At 34.1% G+C, this 20,242-nt stretch overlaps 2 protein-coding genes across 5 annotated transcripts in view; both read left to right on the forward strand.

The window, feature by feature from the left end:
- Positions 1–9,678: 9,678 nt before the first annotated feature.
- LOC128230561 (tyrosine-protein kinase Fes/Fps-like) overlaps positions 9,679–20,242 on the forward strand; it is a 109,410-nt gene continuing 98,846 nt past the window's right edge. Inside the window, exons 1-2 of one of the 3 annotated variants that reach the window (XM_052942957.1) lie at positions 9,679–9,990; positions 13,866–14,649. In XM_052942957.1, coding sequence (XP_052798917.1) covers positions 13,939–14,649 — 711 coding nt within the window. In that variant the 5' untranslated portion in view covers positions 9,679–9,990; positions 13,866–13,938. Of the gene's footprint in view, positions 9,991–11,498; positions 11,659–13,865; positions 14,650–20,242 lie in introns of those variants that run through there. The other 2 variants (XM_052942973.1, XM_052942965.1) reach the window with 2 other exon arrangements.
- Positions 19,353–20,242, forward strand: part of LOC128230599 (tyrosine-protein kinase Fes/Fps-like) — a 36,309-nt gene continuing 35,419 nt past the window's right edge. For both annotated transcript variants that reach the window (XM_052943016.1, XM_052943025.1), the window contains exons 1-2: positions 19,353–19,473; positions 19,730–19,875. In XM_052943016.1, the coding sequence (XP_052798976.1) occupies positions 19,415–19,473; positions 19,730–19,875 (205 nt within the window). In that variant the 5' untranslated portion in view covers positions 19,353–19,414. The remainder of the gene's footprint in view (positions 19,474–19,729; positions 19,876–20,242) is intronic.

The following is a 20,242-nucleotide window of genomic DNA, read 5'->3' on the forward strand; positions in this document are numbered from 1 at the left end:
CTATAATCAATATACGATAGTTTGGTGTTCTCCTAAAGAAGGATGCTTCTATTTAAACACCGTCACTATAACCTATATACGACAGTTCGGTTTACTCTTAATGCAGGATGCTTCTAGTTAAACACCGTCACTATAATCTATATACGATAGTTCGGTTTACTCTTAATGCAGGATGCTTCTAGTTAAACATCGTCACTATAATCTATATACGATAGTTCGGTTTACTCTTAATGCAGGATGCTTCTAGTTAAACATCGTCACTATAATCTATACACGATAGTTCGGTTTACTCTTAATGCAGGATGCTTCTAGATAAACACCGTCACTATAACCTATACACGATAGTTCGGTTTACTCTTAATGCACAATGCTTCTATTTAAACACCGTCACTTTAACCAATAAACGATAGTTCGGTGTATTCTCAATGCACAATGCTTCTATTTAAACACCGTCACTATAACCTATAAACGATAGTTCGGTGTAAACTTAATGTACAATGCTTCTATTTAAACACCACCACTATAACCTATATACTATAGTTCGGTGTATTCTGAATGCACAATGCTTCTATTTAAACACCGTCACTATAACCTATAAAAGATAGTTCGGTGTACTCTCAATGCACAATGCTTCTATTTACACATCGTCACTTTAACAAATAAACGATAGTTCGGTGTGCTCTTAATGCACAATGCTTCTATTTAATCACCGTCACTATAACCTATATACGATAGTTCGGTGTGCTCTTCATGCACAGTGCTTCTATCTAAACACCGTCACTATAATCTATACACGATAGTTCGGTTTACTCTTAATGCAGGATGCTTCTATTTAAACACCGTCACTATAACCTATATACGATAGTTCGGTTTAATCTTAATGCAGGATGCTTCTATTTAAACACCGTCACTTTAACCAATATACGATAGTTCGGTGTACTCTTAATGCACAATGCTTCTATTTAAACATCGTCACTATAACCTATATACGATAGTTCGGTTTACTCTTAATGCACAATGCTTCTAGTTAAACACCGTCACTATAACCTATACACGATAGTTCGGTTTACTCTTAATGCACAATAGTTCTATTTCAACACCGTCACTATAACCTATAAACGATAGTTCGGTGAAATCTCAATGCACATTGCTTCTATTTTAACACCGTCACTGTAACCTTTACACGATAGTTCGGTGTACTCTTAATGCACAATAGTTCTATTTCAACACCGTCACTATAACCTATACACGATAGTTCGGTGTATCCTCAATGCACATTGCTTCTATTTAAACACCGTCACTATTACCTATACACGATAGTTCGGTGTGCTCTTGATGCAAAATGCTTCTATTTTAACACCGTCACTATAAGCTATATACGATAGATCGGTGTACTCTCAATGCACAATGCTTCTATTTAAACACCGTCTCCATAACCTATAAACGATATTTCGGAGTGCTCTTAATGCACAATGCTTCTATATAAACACCGTCACTATAACCTATAAATAATAGTTCGGTGTAAACTTCATGCACAATAGTTCTATTTCAACACCGTTACTATAACCTATATACGATAGTTCGGTGTCCTCTTAATGCACAATGCTTCTATTTAAACACAGTCACTATAACCTATAAACGATAGGTCGGTGTACTCCAAATGCACATTGCTTCTATTTAAACATCGTCACTATAGCCTATATACGATAGTTTGGTGTACACTTAATGCACAATGCTTCTAATTAAACACCGCCACTATAACCTATATACGATAGTTCGGTGTACTCTTAATGCGCAGTGCTTCTATTTAAACACCGTCACTATACCCTATACACGATAGTTCGGTGTACTCTTAATCCACAGTGCTTGAATTTAAACTCCGTCATTATAACCTATACTCGATAGTTCGGTGTACTCGTAATACACAATGTTTCTATTTAAACACCGTCACTATAACCTATACACGATAGTACGGTGTACTCCTAATGCACAAGGCTTATATATAAAAACCGTCACTATTACCTATATGCGATTGTTCGGTGTGCTTTTAATGCACAGTGCCTCTATTTAAACACCATTTCTATAACCTAAAAACGATAGTTCGGTATGCTCTTAATGCACAGTGCCTCTATTTAAACACCGTCACTATAACCTTTACACGATAGTTCAGTGTACACTTAATGCACTATGATTCTATTTAAACACTATCAGTATAACCGATATACGATAGTTCGGTGAACTGTTAATGCTCAGTGCTTCTATTTAATCACCGTTACTATAACCTCTATACGATAGTTTGTAGCACTCTTAATGCACAATGCTTCTACTTAAACACCGTCACTGTAACCAATTTACGATTGTTTGTAGTACTCTCAATGCACGATGCTTCTATTTAAACACCGTCACTATAACCTATATACGATAGTTCGGTTTACTCTTAATGCAGGATGCTTCTAGTTAAACACCGTCACTATAATCTATATACGATAGTTCGGTTTACTCTTAATGCAGGATGCTTCTAGTTAAACATCGTCACTATAATCTATATACGATAGTTCGGTTTCCTCTTAATGCACATTGCCTCTATTTAAACATCGTCACTATAACCTTTACAAGATAGTTCGGTGTACACTTCATGCACTATGCTTATATTTAAACACCGTCACTATAATCTATATACGACAGTTCGGTTTACTCTTAATGCAGAATGCTTCTAGTTAAACATCGTCACTATAATCTATATACGACAGTTCGGTTTACTCTTAATGCAGGATGCTTCTAGATAAACATCGTCACTATAATCTATATACGACAGTTCGGTTTACTCTTAATGCACAATGCTTCTATTTAAACACCGCCACTATAACCTATATACAATAGCTGGGTGTATTCTTAACGCACGCTGCTTCTATTTAAACACCGCCACTATAACCTATATACAATAGTTTGGTGTACTCTTAATGCACAATGCTTCTATTAAACCACCGTCACTATAACCTATATACGATAGTTTGGTGTACTCTTAATACAAAATGCTTCTATTTAAACACCGTCACTATAACTTGTATACGATAGTTCGGTGTAATCTTAATGAACACTGCTTCTATTTAAACACCGCCAATATAATCTATATACTATAGTTTGTAGTACTCTTAATGCACAATGCTTCTATTTAAACACCGTCACTATAACACCGTCACTATAACCTATATACAATAGTTCGGAGTACTCTTAATGCACAATGCTTCTATTTAAACACTGTCACTATAAGCTATATACGATAGTTCGGTGTACTCTTAATGCACTCTGCTTCTATTTAAACACCGTCACTGTAATCTATATACTATAGTTCGGAGTACTCTCAATGCACTCTGCTTCTATTTAAACACCGTCGTTATAACCTATATACGATTGTTCCGATTACTCTTAATGCACACTGCTTCTATTTAAATACCGTCACAATAACCTATATACGACAGTTCGGTTTACACTTAATGCAGGATGCTTCTATTTAAACATCGTCACTATAATCTATATACGATAGTTCGGTTTACTCTTAATGCACAATGCTTCTAGTTAAACATCGTCACTATAGCGTATATACGATAGTTCGGTTTACTCTTAATGCAGGGTGCTTCTATTTAAACACCGTCACTATAACCTATATACGATAGTTCGGTACACTCTTAATGCACAATGCTTCTATTTAAACACCGTCACTATAACCTATATACGATAGTTCGGTGTACTCTTAATGTACAAAGCTTCTATTTAAACACCGTCACTATAACCTATATACGACAGTTCGGTGTACTCTTAATGCAGGATGCTTCTAGTTAAACACCGTCACTATAACCTATATACGATAGTTCGGTTTACTCTTAATGCACAATGCTTCTAGTTAAACACCGCCACTATTACCTATATATAAAAGCTTGGTGTATTCTTAATGCACACTGCTTCTATTTAAACACCGCCACTATAACCTATATACAATAGTTTTGTTCACTCTTAATGCACAATGCTTCTATTAAAACACCGTCACTATAACCTATATACGATAGTTTGGTGTAATCTTAGTGCACAATGCTTCTATTTAAACACTATCAATAAAACCTATACACGATATTTCGGTGAACTGTCAATGCTCAGCGCTTCTATAAAATCACCATCGCTATAACCTCTTTACGATAGGTTGATGTACTCTTTATGCAAAATGCTTCTATTTAAACACAGTCACTATAACCTGTATACAAAAGTTCGATGTAATCTTAATGTATAATGCTTCTATTTAAACACCGTCACTGTAACCTATATACGATAGTTTGTAGTACTCTTAATGCACACTGCTTCTATTTAAACACCGTCACAATAACCTGTATACGATAGTTCGGTGTGCTCTTAATGCACAATGCTTCTATTTAAACACAGTCACTATAACACCGTCACTATAACCTATATGCGATAGTTCGGAGTACTCTTAATGCAGGATGCTTCTAGATAAACATCGTCACTATAATCTATATACGATAGTTCGGTTTACTCTTAATGCAGGATGCTTCTAGTTAAACATCGTCACTATAATCTATATACGACAGTTCGGTTTACTCTTAATGCAGGATGCTTCTAGTTAAACATCGTCACTATAATCTATATACGATAGTTCGGAGTACTCTTAATGCACACTGCTTCTATTTAAACACCGTCACAATGACCTATATACGATAGTTCGGTGTCCTCTTAATGCACACTGCTTCTATTCAAACGCCGTCACTATAATCTATATACGATAGGTCGGTGTACTCTTAATGCACAATGCTTCTATTTAAACACCGTCACTGTAACTTATAAACGATTGTTCGGTGTACTCTTAATGCACAGTGCCTCTATTTAAACACCGTCACAATAACCTATATACAATAGTTTGGTGTGCCTTTAATGCACAATGTTTCTATTTAAACACAGTCACTATAACCTATATACGATAGTTTGGTGTACTCTTAATGCACACTCTTTCTATTTAAACATCGTCACTGTAACCTATATACGATAGTTCGGTGTACTCCTAATGCACAAAACTTCTATTTAAACACAGTCACTATAACCTATATACGATAGTTTGGTGTACTCTTAATGCACACTCTTTCTATTTAACCACCGTCACTATAACCTACTCTCAATGCACAATGTTTCAATTTAAATACCGTCACTACAACCTATATACGATAGGTTAGGGAACTCTCAATGCACAATGTTTTTACTCGAACACCGACACTACAACCCATTTACAATAGTTCGGTGTACTCTAAATGCACAATGCTTCTATTTAAACATCGTCAATATAACCTATTCTCAATGCACAATGTTTCAATCTAAACACCGCCACTACAACCTATTTACAATAGTTCGGTGTTCTCTCAATGCCCAATGTTTTTATTTAAACACCGCCACTACAACCTATAAACGATTGTTCGGTACACTTTCATTCCACAATGTTTCAATTTAAACACCGCCGCTACATCCTATATACGATTTTTCGTACACTCTCAATGCACAATGTTTCAATTAAAACACCGACACTACAAGCTATATACGATAGTTCGGAGTACATTCAATGCACAATGTTTCATTTTAAACACCATTACTAAAACCTACCTACACTAAGTGCACATTGCTTCTATCTAAACTGAGTTTATTCTACATTGTGCATACAGTGTTGAACCATTCTACTTTCGATGACCTCCAGTAAATTTACATTATTGACCGTTACAAGGCGGTACCTAACATTCTTTGATAAACACACCTTGTTTTTATATAGCATATATGCACTGTTTACTGAAACTATATATCTTTGACTTATCTGCCTTTCTTAAACAGCTACCATATATATTCATGTTTGCAAGTGAACAACGATACTATATTTAACTAGTCCTTTGTTTTGCTATTTCTAGACAAAACAACTTGCAAAGTGAGGATCGAATGTGTTTTTTTTGTAATACCGTCTTTGCTTATGATGCCTCATTGTGCAACTTGTACTAGGCCACACAAAATTATTGATTCGTTTGATGACGGATTTACTACACGAAAATATTGAAGGCGAAGCACAGCAAAAATTTTTGTAAAATGGGGTCATTTTCAAACTTAGACCGCGTTCTACTAACTGTACATTTTTAAAATCAATTGACCTAATGTAAGACGTCGGAACAGTTTGATTTTATTCACATGGATGCACAAAAGGATTGCTTTATCAATATCACATTAAAAAAAATCAATAGATGACAATTATATTTAAGACAGCTTTCACAAACTTTTGGATCACCTTTCGTACATTGGCACACATGATGCATGATCCTCATGTAATGTGTGTTTTCTATTATAATACTAGAGTAAGCGATTTTGCAGGTTTCAAACTTCAACTCAAATGATGTTAAAATGCTTGTTATCTTATCAAAAATGCGAACAAACACACGCGTATTCGTATCTTCCATTCATCATGGAAAATTAATATATACAGTCTTTTGAAAATCCGACGAAATAGTTAGTTTGGTAAACTTTTCTCGCCACTCTACCGAAAAACGGAACATTTCAATATAATATGTATATATTTTAACTATTGCTAGTTCTTGACACGGCGATGCCATATTAAATAGGATCCTTAAGGGACCAGCTATGTAAGATTGGATTTCCTTCTTTATCTAACTAATAGAGTGTTTTTATTCAGTGCATTATTGTGACACACTTTGTGAAGCTGTGATAAAATCTATTGGTAGATTAACGTCTTTGAAAATCAAAGAGGAATAATCTCTGGTCATTTATTTCTAAAAGTATATTCGGATAATTCAACTATAAGGTTATAACATATTTTTATCAGTGATGCATGAAATACTCCTTATTTAAGTGATCGTCCAAATACCTTGTAACAACATAAAAATTCTCTTTTAGTGCAGCCATTTCTGAAGAACTGTCACCATTCCTTGTAACAACAAAGGATTTTGCATCAATTGCAGTCATTTCCGAAAGCCCCCCCCCCATTGTTTGCAACACCATTGCATTCAATGTAGCCATTTCTGAAGAAATGTCCCAATTCCTTGTAACGAATTGGGTTTCCCTTTTAGTCCAGCCATTTCTAAAGGGCTTCCCCTATTCCTTGTTACAGCATTGGGTACTGCATTCAGTGCAACTATTTCTGATGGACTGTCCCGATTTGTTGTAACAACACTGGGCTTCCCATAAGTGCAGCTACATGTTTTGTTTGAAGGACTGTCCCAATTCCTTGCAACACCATCGTTTTTCCCATTTAGAGCCGCCATTTCTAAGGACTGTTCCTATTACAGTATTGTGCTTCTTTCACTGGCAACCTACTTTCTCTATCCCATTTTTATATATTTGTTATATTTAAATTAGGAATTTAGAATAACGAATGGTCCGGAGGTTGAGTGGAGGAAACAGATTTCTAACCATTATATTTAATGCAATGCTAACTTAACGTTAGAAAAGGGAGCTGCGGAGCGAACGCCAACACTCAACGGCTGTTTTAATAAGTCGGCCTCTGTGTATGACGTACTATTAATATAACAGCCATAGTTATGGACTTTGTCGGACATGTATGCTTATTATCTGGCAACATGTTTACAAATGTTTATTCGAATATCTTCATTTTTTCATTTTTTTTTATAATAACCAAGGTTTTTTTTCCTACGAAATTGCCGACGAAGCCGATTTGGATGCTAAAGCTTACGACGAATGATATCACTACACTTGTACTTGTCATGTTTACATTCACTAACATGCATTGCCTCACCAAACGTGCAATCACACTGATTTACTGTGGGTGACTCTCGGGGATCTTAGATGTTGGAGGTCAATTTTGGTCAATCTAACCATGAGTTGGAAGTTATTGGGCGGTGCTTGGTGATAGTCCTGGATGTCCCTTCCATGCCAATACCCGGTCTTGGAGTTCAAATCAGTCATTTTATATTATAACATATTTACGTACACGTTCAAAATATGTACTTTTTTGTTATAGCTCACTTGTAAACACAGCTAGACATCGGTATTAAACACGTTCGTGTCCATTTAATAAATGAAATTCAATACATTAGAGTCCATTTTCAGTGGTCATTATTGATGTGTAATGAAGCAACTCGAACAAGCACTCTGTAGACAATGCAATGACAAAATAGTTTGTGTACTCTACTTCTGCCCACACACCCCCGCCCCAAAAAATAAAATAAATAAATAACTAGATAAAAAATATCCTCACAAATCCTGGTTGTGTACAACATTACTTCCCTTGGGTTATAAATACAGGCAGTATTGCTTTCTGCGTGCGCAACTGCTTTATGCCTTTATCAGACTCACAGTTTAATTTGAAATATCATACAGAACTTCTTTACAGGGCACGTAAAGTACATACACCAAACTAGTGATGATATTTGCCTCATATACTTCAATTACTAAACTCAAGTGTGTATATATAAGTAGTGATCTTATTTGTCTATTGATATCATTCAAGATTTAACTCGTGTCAAGTAAATTCGAAAAGGAAATTGCTAATTATTGGTTGCATTGTTTAAACATGCACAACAATAGTGGTTCAGATATAAATGAATTATAATATATTTTGATGTACTGAACAAGAGAAGACATTGTTAAATGGTCATTTTCTTTCGAATAACTATGAAAGTATTTATATTTGTAACACATTTTTAACATGAGTTTTAATTAAGTTTTTTTCTTCTTAACAGAGAAATGATGACGTCTAGAAGATAATCGCACTCTTACTTCCAAATAAGATTTACCTCAATTAATACAATTGTTTTACCAAACCAAACTGGGTGAATAAATGTCGAAAACAATGGTTCTTATGAAGAATGACGAGTTAAATTTGAAAGAAAGGTGCAGAAAACACGGTATTTCTACCTTATGAGACGATAGTAGATCGCATTAAATATTTTTAAACTCACCTAGCATTTAATATTTTTGCGTTTTCAGTGTTTAAATACAAAGTTACAATCTTGTTATCAGTAATTGATATCTGTAATAAATTCATTATATAGTAAGTACATGTAGTTAAAGACCAGTTGATATTAGTCCGCGTACTTTATTCTAGTGAGTACACGACCATGCCGGAAAACGGATCTTGTGTCAATTGTTCTACTTAAGTGGTGATCTATATGGTATGATAGGTGAACGTGTCGTCAAAGGCGATATTTTAAATCAGTTAAACTGGTTTATCGAGAGAAAAAAATCCCGACTGAATAAGGAAACTCTATTTATATAAATCAACATTATTTTCTTATAATGGACGCCTCTCACAGCACAAAAGGAAGTATATTTGATTCATTTTTCTATCGGAGGCTGAAACACAAGCCGCAGTCCAAAGTTAATTACGTTACGAACTTTAAGTGCACAATGGATTTACGAACAATAACTTTGTGTCTCACACAAAAACAGGGTTTGGTCTGGATAAAGATTTCTTGTAAAATAATATCTGAAGCACTTCAATTTCACAAAAAACTTCGCTAGTAGATACTTTATAGACCATTAGCTAAACTATTGAAAAACGGAAGTGGAAACAATTGTAAAATTGAAACTCTTAATCATACCGTTACAACCTGTCATGCTAAAATCAATTTAGAGCTATTAGGTACTTCTAAGAAATAATAAAACATACTTATAACACTAGGAGATACTTAAAGATCACTATGAAATGAAACAGTGTAAGGAAATTTAAAATTAAGAATGGAAGTTTATTCTCATGTTGTTTCATTTTTTTGTGTTTTTTTTTTAAAAACCTGTTTGAGATATTCGATCACAGCTGTCCCGATAAGGACATCATTATTCAGATATACATATGTTAGCTCAATTGTGAGGATAATTTGTATTTCAAGCATCCGGTATGAGTAGGGTTGATAATTACTTTTAATGTGGTTCTAGCCAACGAGGATATCGAGCCATGAGACACGTATTGATGACTACTTTATACATGTAAGTGATGTTTCTAAATCACAAATTAGTTTAGCATTATGACAGAGGAAACAACTGATATAAGTGTTACAGAATATGGGTTTTTGTGTATGGTATATTGTAGGTAAAGAAATCCGTGAATAGTCCATTGGTTTTGTAGAACTGCCAAGGACTTATGAAGAAACTACTTCTATCAAACTTATTGGATGCCTAAAACAATAGTTCTTAGACCTAAAGAAGTAGCTATGGAAAGGGTTTGACGGTGAATCACCATTGAGTGGCGAAGTAATTTGCGTTCAGGCTGTGATAACTGACTTTAATAAACATGCTTATTTCTTTACGCATTGTAAAAGCCGTTGATTTAGCTGTAGTTCTTTCATCATGCACTCAGGTTCCACCAATTCGCAATCAACACATTTAAGCACATTATTTTCTTTTTATAGCTAATGGGAATGGTATTCCAAATAGATACATGTCAGGAAAAAGCCCAATGTCTGATCTTCTAGTCGATGCATCAGCATGTGAGGAGAAAAACAAATATTTCACAATATAAATGGGCATTTATAAGACAACTGTCTGTGGACTTGCAAGCAAATGGTTGTGACTTGTTACGGGCTCACATTGTAGCTAACAGCCTTGCTGATATCTTCAGAAACCTACGAAATCCAACTAGTTTGAAGAAATAAAAGGTCAATGATATTAGCTGAACAAATAAATATAGTGCCAGGGAAACGACATATCGTTGTTAGACAATATCACAGGGCAAAAGTTGGTGATAATATATCAGTCATAGATCATCATCACTTATTTTTATTTTAGACAATGTAATACAGCACCTTACTTATCGTTTTTCTGCATTTGTAACCTGGAAATCATTGCCACTTTACGTGTAGCATTAACAACGCAATCCTTATGATAAGCCAAGTAGAAACCGAAGTTATATGATGGTAACACTCTAATCAAACAGCATACGTCTCTCAAAGAAGGATTGAAATGTGTGACGAAAGCTCCTCCTCCTCCAAAGAATGCATTTTTCAGTTAATATTCAAATTTTGAGTGATAACTACTTACTAAATAATGCATTTGTGGAGAATATTAATAACTGATAACAAGATTGTAACCGTGTATTTAATAACAGAACGCGCAAAAATATTAAACGATTGGTAAATGCTAAAAGATTTACTGTGGTCTACTATTGTCTCATAAGGTAGAAATACCGTGTTTTATGCTCATTTCTTTCAAATTAAACTTGGTATCCTTCATAAGAACCATTGTTTTCGACATTTATTCATCCTTTTATGAACATTAAAACAATATTATTAATTGTGGCAAATCTTATCTGGAAGTAAGAGCGCATCTTTAAATAAAACAGAGAAAAAAATTGATGGGATGCGAATGTGTACCTAAATGATATGAACGCACCACCGTACTAAACCGCAACCTTAACAATCACACCAACATTCGCTTGTGAAATTTAAATAGATATTTACCACTTAAGCCCCCTATACGGTGTGAATACACACAGTTTACTCTGCTCTATTTGTTTAAGATCGTTTTGATATTCGATCCCATAATTGCATTGGATTTGTCCAACTACGCTGAAGTATCATAGTAAGTGATTATAAAGGCGTAATCGTCCTGTATTGAGTTTTTCCGCTTATTCATTTTCTGAGCGATATTAAAGGAGAGGTAAGCTTCGTCTACTGTTTTGTTTTATACAAAAGTTTATTGTTTGATTAATCAGTATGTATGTATTTAAGGATTATGCTATACCATGATCTGTTGAAACAAGGAAGGATTAAATTTTCATTCAGTGGGGAATATTAAAATAGGTCATTGGAGATATAAAGGAATATATTCATATGCAAAATTTAGATTTCTACAAGATAACACAGAAAGTCAAGAATGTAAGGTAAACCCGTAAGTTGTACGACCATAGCTAGGAGGTAAGTCAATTGACCTTCCACAACGCAAAAAGGTGATTGAAGGACCAATACACAAACTCTTTAAAAATTCAAATGTTATGTCCTTTTAAGTTTCAGTATTAAGAACACATAAGCAAGTGCAATTTTGCATCTGTCTTTTGATAAAAAATATTTACATTTTAACTCATAAGTGTTACAAGATTAGAAATGTGTCCAGGTGACAAACTTTTAACACAACCTATTGCATTGTTGGTATGTGGTGATTGCTTCTATTTCATTTTGTTCTTGCTTTGTTTGTTGACCAGGAAGTGAAATAATTAAAGTAAAAGTGAACCTTATGTTGACACCCTTTCATTATATGTCATGCAAATGATTGATAACTTTCCAGTAAGAAACACAATAATTTTAAGTTTAATCATTTCGGTGGTTTTGTCATAAACAAGCCCCTGTTCTGAAAATTTCCAAAATGTTCTGCCGACTTGCTTCCCTTAGAGTTGCTCTACGCGCTGTAATTACTTCCCTTGGTACTGGCATTCGGTTTTGCCAAATGCAAAGAGTGTAAAAACGGGAGCCAGTCAATTGACATTTCAACTTCCGCGTTTTACTTAACGCAATTCAACAACAAACATATATTTTGATGGTTTATCGTCAAAATATCAAATTACACTTATGTACTCGGATTTTTCTATCGAGGTATCCATCTATACTAGTGAATTGAAACAATTAAAATGGAAATTAAAATAAATTATCATGTTCAACGACAAACATTTATAAAGTCTAAATAACGTTGAAAAGTCATGTTTATGTAAACCTATTGTCATTATGAACTAGTCATATAAAGTTTGTGCCGTTTAAAGCCATTAAACACAAGGTTACAATCTTGTTATCAGTATTCAACATAATTTATTTCCATAAATGCATTATCAAGTTAGTAGTTAAAGGTCTATCACTCAAAATTCATGTTTGTTTTACATGTGTATGTATTCATTTTAAATACGAGTGTCACTCTTAATATATAAAGTTAAAAGGGAAATTGAATATATCAATATGTTTCAATCATTAAGAGTCTTCAAGAATGGGCTGAATATTACACGCAGTCTTCGACATAATCATTCACATACTTTAAGAAACTTTTTTTTCTTTTTTTATCTACATTTGGCCGTTCAATAATAATAAAAGGTATTAACCAATTAAAGCCAAGGAAGGTGATATGCAAAACCTTAATAATAATAATAATTCTGATAACAAATATCATTATTTTGAAAGCCTTAGCCTTATTCATTTTTATTCTAGTACTCTAATTTTCAAACAGAACCTAGAAGAACAGATGCTTTACATTGTTTAAGGTGTATTAGGGTTCATTATTTGAGTACAAATATACCTGCTTCCAAATACCTCATTAGTTGTCATTATTTTATTTCATAAATATAGTACATGCTATAAATATAATATATGATTATCCAATCTAAACATACGCTTTTTGATACTTTAATTCAGAAAGGTGTGGCTTCGAAAGATATTAAAACATAAATTATTACGTTATGTCACAAGTACCAATTTCAAGAGCTTTTTTATTTTTACATTTTTCCTTGATGCAATTTTCAAATAAAAGGCGATCACAAACGATTACACGAAATTATTGTGTAAACGGTATGATCCGTAACACAACAGCGTTCCTTTGTTCGATTGCACATTTTAAGGCTAACAGTTTGACCTAGGTGTGACCGTTTTTCGTGATCCATTCGTCAAAATGTGCTTGCCTTTCTAACATCCTCCAGTTGTTTACCACATATTTAGAGTATACGAATAAAAACATGGGATTTTCAACTCGTTCCTTTTGATTGATAAGGAAGAATAGATGGACGTGGCACGTATACAGAAGCTTGCTATACTAGGTTGAAAGGAAATTGTGTTGGACTGATGCATTAATCACTTCCTTTAAAGGATATAATGAATTCATTTTTTTTTCAGCGGATCAAATTCATTGGTTACAAACTGATGCACATCATAGAAAGAGGAATCTTGTTGTGTGCTCGTATTTACAATGGATAAGGCACGTAAATTCCTCTCAAAATCATCTAATATGGCGACCGATATAGACCATGAAAAGTGTGACCAGCATGGTTCTGAAAATGTGTTCTTTTGTAAAAAGCATGCAAATGTAGGCTGTGGCAGATGCCTTTTGAAAGAACACGCTACCTGTGGACATGACATTGTTGATCTTGATGATATTACAAAAGATATGGTTGATACTCAACTTGCTAAACACCTGAAGAGCTCCATGGAAGACATGAGCGATTGTATTTTACAAATCGAAGAAAACTTGTCAGGAAGTCAGTCCCGTAATAAAACTAGCAAAGAAGCTTGCTTAAGAGAACTGAATGCTTACAAGAAAAAAATAGTAGATCGAATTGAAAAACAAACAAAAAATGCTAAAGATGCAGTGACTGACATGTACAACAAAGGTGAAGAAGACATAAAAAATGTCTCAGCGGCATGTTGTGAACTAAAACAGAAAATTACATCGAAAAAAACTGATTTCGAAGCTAGTATTCGCAACAATCAATACAAAAAGCAATATATTTTGATGACGACGCTGAAAAAAGAACTTGAAACATTGACATCTGAAGTCGACGAGACAAAGCAACGAAGTATTACAGAACCCATATCCTTGGTTTGCAACACCGTTGTGGAAAATTGGCTTGAGGACAAAGGATCAGACTTTATTGTACAAACAGCTAGTAATCGTCTCGATGTACGTATGCAATAAAGAAAATCACCAACATATACAAATAGTAAAGTACATTTAAAATTAATCTATGGCCGTACTTTCCTACAACTATTGATAGAAGACTATTACTAGAATATTAGAAAAAATGTCTGATTCTTTGTAATAAACATTTGTATTGAATACAATCACGTTTGAGCCTCGATACCAGATCACCATGTTCTAGACAACAACAATTTGTTACGTTAATGGCAAAGTGTCTTTTGCAGGCAAATGCGTCAATACCGCCGCCGCTTCCCCCGAAATCAACTCGTGATGATCCCTCAATCGAGTGCTCCAGTGACATTGATGACAAACCGGTAGGTTTTTATATTGCTGTTCAATGATTTAGCATAACTATTTTAAGCTATTAAGGCTTCGACTACCTTGCCTTTACAATAGACTGCAGTACCTGGAAGCTAGAAATATTCCTGTCGTTTTCCAAGTATAACAACTCCTTGCTAATAAATGGAAAAACAACAACCAATAATCAAATTCGGTATTCGTTTTATCTTGCATCTACTTACATACGTGGTTTCCTTTCTGTGAAATTAGAAATGTCATTTTAATATAATTCCAATATCACTTAGAAATTTATTACTTGCAAGCCTAATCTTCCATTTAATTTTAATTTTACAGGACTGTGGAGAAATGAGAATGGATGACATTTTATCTTGCTTACGGATTGGACAGGTAAATCTTTTGAAGACATGACTGTATCAATGCTTAGGTACATACATTTAAGTTTAATTTTGTATGTTTTGTATTGATAAATGTTGAATAAAGTTTGTAAACCGGTATAAGCTCTAAATGAGTTCTTACTTTGTTTTCACTGATAAAGCGATTACTCCAACATTGAATAATCGCGATCGGCTGATGTTTGTTAAATGTTTGTTGTTGTTGCTTTGTGTGTCGCTCACTCCTTGTTTGGTTTATCCTTAATCCTTGTGCCTTTTTAAATGTAACCTGTGTACTTCTCTGTCACGGTTTACATAAAGTTTAACAATAAAACTTTGCGCTTGAATGTCAAATCTGCCAAATTAATAAGTGAAATTCTCCTGTTGCTGATTTACTAAACCTGCTGCCTTAATGATGCCCGACAGACTTCAGTGTCCGTTGAATGATGATATTAATGTTGTTTGTGTTATTCTGGAAACTCTACCATGAGCCTTTATTTTTCACAGGGCTATTTTGGCGAGGTGTTCAAAGGAGTTTGTAAGCCAGGAAACGCAACTGTAGTTGTCAAAGTGTACAAAGACATATGTACGGACAAGATGGTAAGAATAAGATCAATTTAGTAATAAAATTTGTATTTGTGTCATATAAGACATTCAAAAGCCTGGACAAGACAATCTCAACAATATTGTGCTGAACCTCCAAGAGCATTTAATAAGAATTTAAGATTCTTCAAAATTGGCTACAACTTAAGTCGGAGCTAAGGGGCTTTGCCAATATTACAATTACCATGGTCATAGTTTGTGTGTCCAAATAAATCTCTTTTATGAATTTAAGAATTTATCTATGAATCTGCGAGGTGCTTGACATTTGTTAACTTAACTCAAATCGCCGCGGAACAGTTGCTATTTTCATTTATACAGAACCGTTAATATGCGAATGTGTTTGTATGTGTTCGTGTGTGTGTGGGGGGGGGTCCAATATACATGACAGATAGCGAAATTGTTAAAATTTCGCGGAAAAAAAATACATTGATAAATAATTAATTAAAAACAATGTTATTAATCAACGATCACACCAGAAATTTAAAATATTACCTTTGCTTGTTCCTAACATAAATGCGAGCAAATTGACTGTATGATGACTTTTTTTCTAGATGACAATTAAGACATGTTTATACTCACCTTTGGTTTGATTTTCACTGTTTATTTTTTATTGCGCAAAAAGACCGCATAAATTCGCTTAAAGGTTCTTATGCTCCATCATTAATCACCTTTCAACGTAAAATATGATTTAGCAGAACCCATAAGTAATACCTTTTTGATTTTATTTTTTCAGCGGAAAATATTTGCAACGCAAATGACAAAGTTGAGAACATTGGATCATCCAAACCTTGTCAAATACCTTGGCATTGTTCTTGAGTCACAGCCAATTAGAATTGTCATGGAGTATGTAACAGGTACGATAACACATTGTCCTTGAGCCACAATCAATTATAATTGTCTTGGGGTATGTAACAGGTACGATAACACATTGTCCTGGAGTCACAACCAATTAAAATTGTCATGGAGTATGTAACAGGTACGATAACACATTTGCCTTGAGTCACAACCAATTAGAATTGTCATTGAGTATGTTTCAGGTACGATAACACATGGTCCTTGAGCCACAATTAATAAGAATTGTCTTGGGGTATGTAACAGGTACGATAACACATTGTCCTGGAGTCACAGCCAATTAAAAATGTCATGTAGTATGTTTCAGGTACTATTACACATTATCATAGAATAATAACGAATTAAAATTGTCATGGAGTATTAAATTTCTTCATTAAGATACCACACTTCAAATATAAGGCATGGGAAATAATGAATAATAAACATTATGTCGAAATATTATCATGTCATGAAATTAGCATATAAGCATCACTCATTGCTAAAAACAAAGTCAAAATAACAACAACGAAAATTGAATGGCTTCTTCCTTGGAGTTTTTTCGGATTCAAGTTTCAACCGCAAATGGTTGAACATGCTCATAGCTTACATGTACGTAGATGAACACGCTTTAATATCGGCTGCCCGTTTGAAGTTTTCATAAGCGGTCGGCTTTGCAGGCGGAATCTTGTTAAATGTATAATTTTATGATATATTAGTTTAGTTTCTTTCGTTTTAGAAGTACGTGTTTACAAATATGTACAATACAAAGTATAAACACAGAAAACAACTATTATGGAAACATATCATACATAGTGTAACAATATACACAAAACAATACATTGAATCTCACATTAAGATTGTACCTTGCGCCTATCGTCTATGTATATATTTTGTATATGACTGTGTTGTGGGAAAATGTCACATATTGTCAACTCAAGTTTTTTTCGCAAAATTTGAAATAGCGATTAACCACTGGATTCGACATTCATCAGTGTTTTCGAGATAAAATAACCCTCTCAACACCTCAATGAGTTGATAATTCGGATTTAATAAAATATATCGTCTAAAGGTATTTTTCACGTAAGAGGTTTATGAGTTTGGTCACTAGTCGTCATCGTTCATACAAAATATGGAAAAAGTAACACGTTGGGAAGAATATTTAGAGGTGATTGGGTTAAGCCTGTTTTAACGTTAATGGCAGCTTTCTGTAATGTTTTCATTGATATTGAGATGTTCATTAAGAGTATGCCTACGTGGTTACATGAACATCTTTCATCAATTTATTGATCGCCCCATTTTCATGTCCTGTAGCTATAATTATTTTCATTAAATACTAAAATTTTACATTTAATGGATTAGAGTAATATCATTATTTTTCGCCATGATGAAAACAGTTATATAAACGTTCGTCCAGGCTCCTTTTCATATTGGCAATAATGACGATATCATCAGCTGATAAATGACATGTGCACATCATGTAATGCATCTTAAAGCCTATCCTATGGAGTATTCCATTTTTAAAGAGGGTATAAAATTGTGGGCTACAACCTTGACCTTGGTGAGTGCCTTAAAGAATTTGAATCCATTCAGATATAAATCTGTTGGATTTGACATAATTGAAACTATTTTCAAAGAACGATTCTAATATTCTAATTTCAGCTCTGTACAAATTCAGAAGAAGCGAATATATCCAAGTAAATTTGAAGGTCTGTTTGGCGTTCAGAATATATATATATAATTTCGAGTTATTTTTTCTTTAGAAAGCCACATTGAAAGGGATTTAGCTGGAAAGAGCCTCCTTTTTCAAGAAGATTTAAAACGACTATTCGAAAAATTTCAGCATATTAGAACAAAGGGAGATAGCTTTGTAACTTGATAGGTCAGATCATATTTTGTTGCGTCCCTTCAACAGAAGCCCTTCTTTATGTATGCTGGTCTTTATGACTGTGCAAGAATTGTTACTTATGTTTTAACAATTTCGTTATGCATTTAATAAGGAGATTCCCGCAATGTGAGTAGTTTTCATCAAATCGATTTTCATATCCACAGGCTTTCCCATTTTTACATGTTTTTACCGCTAATGTAACCTTGTCGATATATATTCTTGCAAACTGTACCCTTTACGTAGTTATAGTATTTGTTATGTAATTCAGTAACTTTTTCAATAAACTGTTTATATTTGGTGTCAAATGATTCATCTTCATCCACTGAGTATAACTTAAAAATATGTTGTTTCATCCTTGGTTAATACGTTCGGGGTCGAGGTAAAATTGTCTTCAATGAATATTAAAAACTGCTTCTATGGTGCATATAGAATATAAAGACATATGTGGGGATATTGCTACAATATATGACACCTTACAATACCCCATTCCAATGTTCACTTAATCGTGACGTCAAGGCGAGGAGTTGGATCCACTCCCTTCGGTGGTTCAGGTCAACGATGATTGACATGATTATTCAATTAGATGGTAGCCCTTCACGTTTAATAAGTATCCTTATTTTTATTTAATTTACAAAAGCCTTTTTCTTTACGTAAGTAAGTCTCAATTAATTGTTCACTTTTTGTTGCAACAGGACAGTGCCTTCTTGATTACCTTCGTTCGGCCAACAACAAACAAACAACCAAAGAAGCCGCAAAGATGTGTTTAGATATTGCTACCGGCATGAACTATTTGGTCGCTCATGGATGCTTACACACGTAATATGATCAGTGTTCTGTGTGAAATGTATACTATGAAACGTTTCTACTACTAATTTCTCACTTTGAAATTATATCTTATCTGGAGCAGAATGTTTTGTTTTAACTAAAACATAGTAATATGCCTAGTTTAAATGATATTGTGGATTGCCAGAAGTGCTTATTGCATCACAGTACTAGGCACCAGATAAAATGACATTATATTTTCAGGAATAATTTTAGTTGTTGTTAATTAAAAACAAAATGTATGTTGTAGACTTCTTGCGGCCCGCAACTGCTTCATTACGGACGAGTCTTTGGTGAAGATATCGGATTACGGCATTTCCAGTGCCGCGACAGGTTATACTAAAGACCTAGCTCTGTTTCCGGTCAAATGGTCCGCACCAGAACTGTTAAGAAGCGGTATGTAATCGACACATTTCTTTAGTTAATGCTAATTTTATTTCTGTTTGATTATGACGAAAGTTGAATAATTAGAAAATCATGTTTGAATTCGTTCCCAAGGCAGGTGATCCCATCAATTATAGAGAAGGCTATTTTGATGATTGTGTGGTCTGTTAGTGGTGGTGTTCAGGTTACTAATTCAATGTCCTTTGGGTCCTAAACAAGGTTTATATTTGACTATTTAACCGGGGGACAGTCCCAGTAGTTTTCATGGATTTTTGGAAATAAACCAGGTCATTTGACAATATCCCTGATGGAAATCGAACCAAAGACCTTTTTGATATGTGGTTTGCACAACTGCGATTATTACATGAACAGTTCTTGA

Source organism: Mya arenaria, chromosome 1 (assembly GCF_026914265.1).
Source record: "Mya arenaria isolate MELC-2E11 chromosome 1, ASM2691426v1".
Taxonomy (NCBI): domain Eukaryota; kingdom Metazoa; phylum Mollusca; class Bivalvia; order Myida; family Myidae; genus Mya; species Mya arenaria.